The 9,773-nt window shown below is 48.3% G+C and overlaps 1 protein-coding gene across 1 annotated transcript in view; it reads right to left on the bottom strand.

Annotated features, from left to right (window-relative positions):
• Positions 1 to 5,787: 5,787 nt before the first annotated feature.
• The window catches only part of LOC136167404 (collagen alpha-1(I) chain-like), a 55,863-nt gene continuing 51,877 nt past the window's right edge, over positions 5,788 to 9,773 (bottom strand). Inside the window, exons 4-5 of the mRNA XM_065934994.1 lie at positions 6,192 to 6,274; positions 5,788 to 6,086 (exon numbers count right to left, since the gene is read on the bottom strand). Coding sequence (XP_065791066.1) covers positions 5,788 to 6,086; positions 6,192 to 6,274 — 382 coding nt within the window. The remainder of the gene's footprint in view (positions 6,087 to 6,191; positions 6,275 to 9,773) is intronic.

Genomic DNA, 9,773 nt, shown 5'->3' with positions numbered 1-9,773 from the left:
GCTGAATTCCACTCTCGGTGCCAAGTGCAAGCGTTCCACATACTATCCCACTTCCTTCCCATTCTTTGTCCTTTTCCTCCCTCCGCCCCCTTCCCCCAACACCTTAGACTTTAGTAATACACATATTGTAGGATGAGGGTGTGATATGAGGTCTTCTCTGGGCTCAGTGCTAAAGAACCCGCCTGCCAATGCAGGAGACTTGGGTTCAATCCCTGGGTTGGGAAATTCCCCTGGAGGAGGAAATGACAACCTACTCAGCTTCTTGCCTGGAGAATCCCATGGACAGAGAAGCCTGGTGGGCTACAGTCCACGGGGTCATGAAAGAACCGGACACGACTTAGCGACTAAACAACGTGAGTGGCTGATAGAACCGTGGACTGACCCCAAGTCAGCGAACTTCAGTCTTTTAGTGCTCACTGATGCAGGGCTCAGTGTAAGGCGATCCTGGCGTTGAACCTCGGGGTCTCTGCGGCGCTGTGTTCGCTTGGGTGGCTTTCCACGGATGGTTTACCAGCCTGGCCCCCTCCCTCACTTCATCCGTGTCTCTCTGCTCCACGTCCCCTTGTCAGAGGGAACCTCCCTTCCCACCCTAACTAAAAGTGTCCCCTCAATCTCTCACTAGCCCTTTGCTCTCCTAATTATTTGCCCCACAGCACTTATCTGTCCCCAGCATTATACTGAAAGCTGCCAGACAAAATACAGGCCATCTGTGGAATCTACTTATACTTGAAAATTCATTGTTGGTCTGAAATTCATGGTAAACTGGGTGTTTTTATTTTTATTTGCTAAATTTGGCAGCCGTAATTATATTACATCTTTCATTCCTTTCCCTCCCGTTTGAATGCGAGCTCCTTGAAGCAAAGATGTGGCTTGTGGGAACCCCTGCTTCAAATCCCCAGTATCTAGTGCTCTGGAGTCTCATCAGGCAGGGCCCACAGTAGGCGCTCATCTGTGTTCAGAATGAAAGAAGAAAGCAAAAAGCAATAGGACACCAACCGGAGACTCGGGGCTAACAGGGCGGTGCGTGCTGCATTCCCATCTGGCTCCCACTGTCTCCTTGGAAAATTTTCAATTGTAACGGGGATTCCCAAGATGAAAACATTTGCTTTCTGGTCCAGACACTGAATTAAGACCACCAGTACATACCAAACTGACAAACCCCAGTCAAAGGACAGCTTACAAATCCTACTGATTCGAATCAGAATTGAGCCATAAAGTTGGCAGTAAAAACCAAATCCTTCAAAAAACAAAGCAAAACTGAAACCCCAGTCCATTCCTTGTCTTGCCAAGTATTCCCCTTCTACAATCACCGGATTTCCTTCCCCAACTGCATTCCCTCTGTTACTCCTCCATGGCACTCTTGTTCCCATAAGCTAGAAAACAACTCTACATCCATCCAATATCGTCCTCAGCGGTGAGTCTTTAAAATACTTGGCCGTGTCTAGGGTGATAGCTTGGGCAGCTTCATTTGATGTTCTGACAACTGAGTATTGTTAGTTTTGACTCGGTTACTTAGAGAAGACTTTGTAATTCTCCCCCCAATCACTCATGTGTATTTACTCAGCTAAGTAACTCTTGTGACCCGTGGCATTCCACTCATGGGTCTTTTCCAGAGGCAGAAAGCCAGAAAGGGTGGTAGAAACTCAGAAAGCACACCTTTTCCATCCAGCAGAAGAAAATTAGTATTTCTTGCCATGGTTTGAATTTTAAGAGTTTTCACTCAAAAAGGAAACCAAGTTTTCCTTTTCTTATGCCTGTCCCACATCCCAACCATATGGAGAAAAAAAAAAAAGAAAACATCTGCCTTTATACAAATAAATTGCCGTGTATTTTTTTCTTGTTAGTTCCTTTAAGCTTTACTGTATCTTCATCCTAGAGTGTAATTATGAGTCATGCATATCTCAGGATGTCTTGAAGTAAATGATCAAATACCACCAGTACAGCGGTACCATTCAGGAAGAAAGTGAGGTTAACTGGGACAGATTGCTACTCAAAGCCCACCAGGAAAATTTCAAAGATCCAAGAAACAACCCCATTAAAGAAAAGGTCGAAACAGGTGCAAGACCTCAACGGCCAGGCAGCTTGGAGCTAAGGTTTCTAGAATGAGATGAGATACACCGCGCTGTTTACCCTTGGATCTCTTGTGAAACTCCTGTGTTCTGTCCAACCTAACATTACTTCTAAAGTTCGTAAAACGTACTCCACCTTCACGGGTGAGCCATATTCTGAACAGTCTTTATGTTGTCGATAACTGTGCTAGAATACAGCGGAGGTTTTTGTGTGCTTTGGTTGTATAGGATTTTTACCCTCTACCCTCAAGGCCCAGAGTTTGCTAGTCAGCTATAATTCTTGTGGTTCTTGCATCTGTTCCTCCTGGCACTTCGATTTTCCTTGAGCCGCGGGGAGTTACTTCTACCTCTCCTACTTCAGGCATCTCCTGTTTCTCATCAGCTACTGAAACCAAGTAACCAAGTCTGTAAGAACCGAGACTAAACGAAGAGGAGGAGCTCCAAGCTCCTGGAGTTTTCATCATCAGGCGGTTTACTTCCCCCTCCCGCTACATTCCTCAGACCCCTGGCTTCTCCGTGTGTGAGTCACAGCAAGCAAGGATAATAGCCAACACGTACCCAGCCTTGCCTCCAGGCCGGGCATTGTTCTAAGTATCTTGCTCTGTGCGGTATTATCTCATTTAACCCACATTCTCACACACACCTGTGATTATCTCAGTTCACACATGAGCCTGGGGAACTTTCTCCAGCTCGCAGCCTGGAGTGATGCAGTCAGCGTTCAATCCCAGGTAGCCAGGCACCATGTTCTATTTGAAGCCACAGCTCAGAAGGGACTCGAACTCTGAAGTAATCGTCCAGCCAAAACCGCGCAACTCATTTCACAACTTAATGAAACTCATACTTTACGTTTGGGGCAGGCGTGCTCAGTCATGTCCGACTCCTAAGACTGCATGGACTGCAGTCCGCCAGGCTCCTGTGTCTGGGATTTTCCAGGCAAGAAGACTGGAGTGGGTTGCCGTTTCCTCCTCCAGGGGATCTTCCTGACTGAACCCATGTCTCCTGCTTGGGCAGGCAGATGCTTCACCACTGAACCAACTGGGAAGCCCATCTTTATGTCCTGGCACAGATGGAAGTCAGCAAGAGGCAAAGTGATAGGTAAGAAGCAAATGTATTAATATAAGACCCTTATGAACAATACAGGCCAGCGGGCAAGAGGGTTCTGCCTGGAGAACTGTGAGTTAAATTTTAATAATCAGGAAGACCAGATCAACAGGCTTATTAGAAGGATGAACTAAGGTATCTACCAGAATTATTTTTGTAATCTGGTCCATTAATAAACAATTGAAACAAACAAACAAAAAAAACAACAAAAATTTTTAATAATCCAAGGAAAAGTCATGAGGGCACGAAGACCATCAGGTCTTGGTGAGTCCCTGGGATGGGCCACCAAGTGAGGGTCCTTGGCTTTGCACAGGAAAGAATTCAAGATCGAGCATGGTGAAGTGAAAGCAGGTTTATTGAGAGAGAGAACGTTCAGTTCAGCTTCAGTTCAGTCGTTCAGTCGTGTCCGATTCTGTGTGACCCCACGGACTGCAGCACCCCAGTCTTCCCTGTCCATCACCAACTCTCAAAGTCATGTCCATCGAGTCGGTGATGCTATCCAACCATCTCATCCTCTGTCGTCCCCTTCTCTTGCCGTCGATCTTTCCCAGCATCAGGGTCTTTTCCAGTGAGTCAGCTCTTCGCATCAGGGGGCCAAAGTATTGGAGCTTCAGCTTCAGCATCAGTCCTTCCAATGAATATTCAGGACTGCCTTCCTTTAGGATGGACTGGTTGTATCTCCTTGCAGTCCAAGGAACTCTCAAGAGTCTTCTCCAACACCAGAGAACGTGGCCTGTCTCAAAAGGCTAGCGCAGCCTGAAATATGGTATCGTCAGTTTTTATGGGCTGGGTAATTTCATAGCCTACAGAGTGGGTGGATTATTCCAACTATTTATGGAGGAAGAGGTGGGGACTTCCTAGTTCCTGGCCTTTCATGGTCAGCCTCAGAACCATCATGGTACCTGTGAGTGTGTCATTTAGCATATGCTAATGTATTTAAGGAGATCAAACCAGTCAATCCTCAAGGAAATCAACCCTGAACATTCTTTGCAAGGACTGGTGCTGAAGCTCCCACTTGATGAGAAGAGCAGGCTCACTGGAAAAGACCCTGATGCTAGGAAAATTGAAGACAAAAGGAAAAGGGGGTGACAGAGGATGAGGTGGTTGGACGGCATTACCAACTCAATGGACACGAGTTTGAGCAAGCTCCAGGAGATGGTGAAGGACAGGAAAGCCTGGTGTCCTGCAGTGCATGGGGTCGCAAAGAATCGGACATGACTTAGCGACTGAACAACAGCATCTACTGGAAGTCAAATTTTCTGCCATCGCCTGTTAGGGGAAGCACGCTGACTGAGACCGCCCACCCCGGCCAGGCACCACAGTAACCATTTGCATGAGTTGTTTTATGACAGGAGGTGCCGGTAAGGAACAGGGAACTAATAACCCTCCACCAACCAGAAGCCTTTGGGAAAGGTCAAAAGGAGACACCACATGTCCGACCCCCTCCCAGAATCCTTCTCTCTGGCATCCATCTTGGCTGAACAAGGCGTGCACCACCAGGAAGGACTCAGAGTCAGAAGGATCGGCTAAAGACAACGAGGAAGCTAGTCCCATCACCATAAAACCCGAGATTGCAAGCCCCGCGGCAGAGCAGTTCTCCTGGGTCCCCTCACCCTCCTGCTCTCCACCCGGGCGCCACTTCCCAATAAAATCTCTTGCTTTGCCAGCACACGTGTCTCCTCGGACAATTCATTTCCGAGTGTTAGACAAGAGCCCAGTTTCGGGCCCTGGAAGGGGTCCCCCTTTCTGCAACAGGCCTAATCAGTTCTAATCAGTTTTTTCTCAAGGGCTGTATCTTTCCTTGAGGGATTTGCCCTGCCCTCTTCCTTCCTGTCTCATATCCACCACTACTCCTCAAGGAGCCCAAGCTTGAAAACCCTGAGTAGCCTTTATCAGGATCGTTAACCTGTGTCTCCTAAACAGTCATGGCACCTATGATAAAGTCCAGCTCCCTTACAAGGTCTACTGTGCTATGCTCAGTCATGTCTGACTCTCTGTGACCCCATGGACTGTAGCCCGCCAGGCTCCTCTGTCCATGGGATTTCGCAGGCAAGAATCCTGGAGTGGGTTGCCATTTTCTTCTCCAGGGGATCTTCCCGACCCGGGGATCCAAACCTGGCCTCTTGCATTGCAGGAAGACTTTTTACCATTTGAACCACTAGGGAAGTCCCAATCATCAAAGGTAATGGTTATTCATTCACTCATTCAACACATTTATTGAATGCCTACTACCCACCATGGGCTTCCCCGGTGGCTATGGTATTCAGGATTTTCTCATTTAATCCTTCTTCAAGGATAGCTTCACTTATTCTTCTCAACAACTCACGGAACAACCCAGTTCATAGATTAGGAAAGTGAGATTTATTTTCTACTGTTAAAAAAAATAAAATCCCAAGGTCCCGGTAGGTATTGGGGTGAATGGGGTCAGATCAGGGTAGGAGATCAGCAGGCCGGGGTACCCCTGAAAGAACTCGGAAATAAGGTTAAAACTACTCCTCTGAGATAAACTAGTTAAACGTCTAATAGGAAAGACCTGAGACAGGCGAAGTCCCCTTAAGAGGCAAAGCTGACCCAGGCCAGGCTAGCTATTAGCATATCTAAAGAAAGAATGTGTCCATCATGGGCAGGGGGTTGGTTCGCTCAGAACCCGGGAGTGCTCCGCTCGGGCCGGAATGTTGCTTTGACGCCGCGCGGCCCAGCGCCTTCCCGGGCGGGAGGGGCCCGCGGAGGCGAGGCTGCACCCCTGAACCACGCGCTCATCTCCCCCGCCCCGGTTCCCGCCGGGCCCGCTCTCCGCGTGCAGTTCTGCTTCCGCCTGCAGGGAGAGGCTAATAATAGCTCCCAAGTGTGGGTCTGCATCGCGTTCGGGCCCTGCACACAGCCTGCCTTCCAGCCGAGAAAGCCGAGCCGAGGGGCCTGCCCCGGGTCAGAATGCAGCCGTGCCGAGGAGCTGAGATTTGGACGCAGGCTCGCTCAGCTCAGGGCTCAGCTGCAGAGCCCTTGCGTCTCGCTCGCACTTACCGCCCGCAGGAGCACGCCCGGCCGAGGGAGGGCTCGGTTTCTCTCGGTAGAAAATAACCGAGTAGGCATTCTGGTTGATGCCCCTGCTTTACACGGGGCCGGTTCCATGTGTCTTTCCGAGAGGCGAGCCCATCTCGGTTGGGTGGAACCTTCTCCACGTGGTCGCAGCCCTCCTCCTCGCCCCCAGCTCCTCCCTGCCCTTCCGACAACTCAGGGACAAACGCACGCTTCCATCCCGCTAAGCCTTTCCTGCCTCCTGCCATCTGCCCTCCTGCGAGCTCTTCTTTCCAAACAATCGCTGTCATTTATGGGCGTCCTGCTGGGGTCGGAAAGGTAAAAGAAACGGGTGCTTTCCTCAACCCAGTTAGCAAAACAAACCGTTTAACATTCCAACGGTTATGCTTTGCTTATGAAAGGGGCCAATCTATTACCCATTATGGCAGGACAATACCAATGAACACCCAGCACCTACCCAGCGACGGGGCGGCAGTCACCCTTAAATGCACTTGGGAGTGACCCTTGGCTCAGCCCTTCTCTACCTTTGTGGCCTTGGAAAAGTCACTCAACCGTCCACAAACTCAGTTTCACAAATCTGCGTGAGATGCAGCTACGCTCCTCCCCTCCACTCCGCCCGGTTCAGGCTCAAAGTAGGTTTAGGAAAAAAAAAAACCACCAGCAAAACCATTTTAGCCTCTGCTCCGACAGGCACCCGGTACAGATTTTAGACCTTCCCCCAGGTCCACATGGACACGGCTGCAGGGAGAAGAGAGCGGGACAGTGGAAAAATACACGTGCAGAAGCCTCGTGACCTGTATTGTCCATCCCCCTCTCTCCGGCCCCCGCCCCCTCTGCAAACACGCGCCAATGCCTCATTAAAGACTGAAAACCGTCCCATTAGGTCCAAATGCATGGAAACATATTCATGATTTTTCAAATGATCCCTCGTAATACAATCAGCGCCGCCCTCATAAATATTCATCAGGCAGCGCTAATCAGGGTGTAATCTCCCCAGAGGGTGTGCCTCCCTAATCCTCTTCCCGCTGCCCTCCCCTCCCCCTCCTTTTGTCTAACATTCCTTCCTCCACTCTTAAGCCCCAGAAGGCCTTCCTAGGCCTTTCCTCTCTCCTTCAAGGTAAAGATATTTCTAGTTCTGATTGAGATCTCTCTTTATGTATCTCTGTCTGGAAGATTATTCTACCAAGTTATCCTCTTGCTATAGAGGGTGTCTGACCTGAGTCCCAACAGCTCTAGTTCTCAGGTATGGATGTTCGTTGATACTACCTGTCATGAAAAAGAAGAGATTCTGGTCACGTTTATGAAGGCACATCCTGGGCAGAGCGGTGGTTCGGGGCTGGAGGACCACTAAGAAGAAGAAGACCTACAGTGGGGTGCAGGATAAAGACAAAGGATGCAACGCTATACAGTAGCCGGCCGGATGACATGGGCGCACAGAAGTACAAGGGGAAAAGCTAGCACCACCTTGGGGTGGGAGGCGGGCGGGCAGCACCCGGGGTGCCTGGAGACGAAAGGAGGCGGCTGAGGGCTGAGTGTGGCCTCAGAGCCCTTGTCCCAGCTCTGTGCCTGGAGAGTGCTCCTCATGAACTTTCATCCTCATCCCGGTTATCAGTCTCTTTCCTATCTTGACCATCTATCATTGATTGCAGCAACCAGGGTCAAAGTCAGGAAGTCTGCCCTGAATTCAAGCAAGGCAGAGCATGAGAAAGATGTCTTTAAGACTGAGGAGTGGGTGGAAGCTAATCCTTTCAGTGAGGCCCCCAAGGAGCTTGTCACTAGGACTTGGCGCAGTGGCAGGGAAGAGCCTCCATTCAGCAAAGAGAGGCATAGCCAAACAACAGCCCGCAGGGTGGGTCTCATCACAGCGTTTTTCTGGTAGTACCCAGAATAGGGCCCAGTGTGGACTATTTGTGCATTTGATGGTAAGGAAATGTCTAGGCTATATATGGGCTTCCCTGGTGGCTCAGAGGTCAAAGTGTCTGCTTGCAGTGAGGGAGACCTGGGTTCGATCCCTGGTTCGGGAAGATTCCCTGGAGAAGGAAATGGCTATCCACTCCAGTATTCTTGCCTGGAGAATCCCGTGGATGGAGAAGCCTGGTGGGCTACAGTCCACAGGGTCTCAAAGACTGAGTGACTCCACTTCAAGCTATATATATCCTTTGACAGAAAAAGACAGAGAAGAGGACTGTTTTTATAGTTAAGGACTTTGGAAATTCTATAACAGAAATAACAAAATTAAAGGTGGGGGGAGGATAATAGCAGGTAACACAACCTCTTGGCGCAGAAGCTGTTAAATGTGTAAGCATTCTATATTGTATACTGCTCTGTCATAGGGCAGTCTTTCTGTTGTCTCCAGTTTTATGTGAGAACCATTTTACATTTCAAGCCTTTTAGAGTATAAGGAACACCCACTGTTGCTTATGCTTTGAATAAGAAACACTTTTCTTTTCAAATGAGAAGCAAATTGCTCCTAAGTACCAAAAATGTATGGGATGAAAATGAATTGAAAATAGTCTTCAATACTTTTAGTAATTTCATTTGTCTTCATAAAGACATGAAAATAAGATAGCTTGTCAAAGAAAGCCTTCTGTTCTGGAAAAGAGAAACACAAAGAAAAAAGGACGCTTGGTGACAAAAACCATTATCAGTTTTTCATGGATGATTTATTAGTGGTTTCAGCGAGATAAATAATATTACTTTCCAATCCGAAGAGGTCTCACACCTGAGATTTGCAACATTATTTCTAAAATCAACATCCCTTTCTCTTCCTAGGATTTGCCATAAAAAACTGGGAGTCCCTGGTTTGATTTAATGAGATTTACACAAAGGGAGCTGTCAGTAACCACAGAGACGGGCAGGGTTTTCCTAATGACTGTGCTTGAATTGAATTCCCGTCTGAAAAGGGCCTCTTTAACGGCAGGGTTTTGGGGGTGAGGCGGGGAGCGGGGTGAGGGAGAGTGGTGGAGGGGCATGGAGTAGTTTATCATGGTGGCAGACCGAAAAGTCTTTTATCTATTTAAAAGGCTAGCAGGTGGGCTCCACTAACAAGTTCTAACCCCAGGACTTGGCTTAGCCATGGAGAAAATGTTTTTCCTTTTCAGCTGCATGTGTTTGCTGCCTCTCCACGTCCTTAAGCAGTATTTTTTATTGGATTTCAGTTGATTTATGATATTGTGTGAGTTTCAGGTGTACAGCACAGTGACTCTGTTCCATGTATACATTTTTTTCTCTTTTTTTCATTCTTTTCCATTATAGGTTATTAAAGGACGTTGAATATACTTCCCTGTGCTATACAGTAAATCGTCGTTGATTATTTTGTGTGTATCTGTTTAGTGTATATTTGTTAATCCCACACTCCTAACTTACCCCTCCCAGACTCTTCCCTTCTTTAAATTGCAAGCTCTTCAAATAGAGCTTAGCAGACCTTGGGGAGTGGAGGAAAGTTCAGCCGAGGACAGTTCAGAAGAGTTGAGATACTTCTGCCTACCCCACTTCCCGAAGATCTCAACTGAGTTCTGCTGGCAGCCAGGTCAAGTCTAGAATCAGCCCTCCTGGGCGATGTGCCCT

This window comes from Muntiacus reevesi, chromosome 4 (assembly GCF_963930625.1).
Source record: "Muntiacus reevesi chromosome 4, mMunRee1.1, whole genome shotgun sequence".
NCBI classification, from domain to species: domain Eukaryota; kingdom Metazoa; phylum Chordata; class Mammalia; order Artiodactyla; family Cervidae; genus Muntiacus; species Muntiacus reevesi.
The sequence above is the reverse complement of the archived record's forward strand: the minus strand, read 5'-3'. Positions and strand labels throughout refer to the sequence as shown.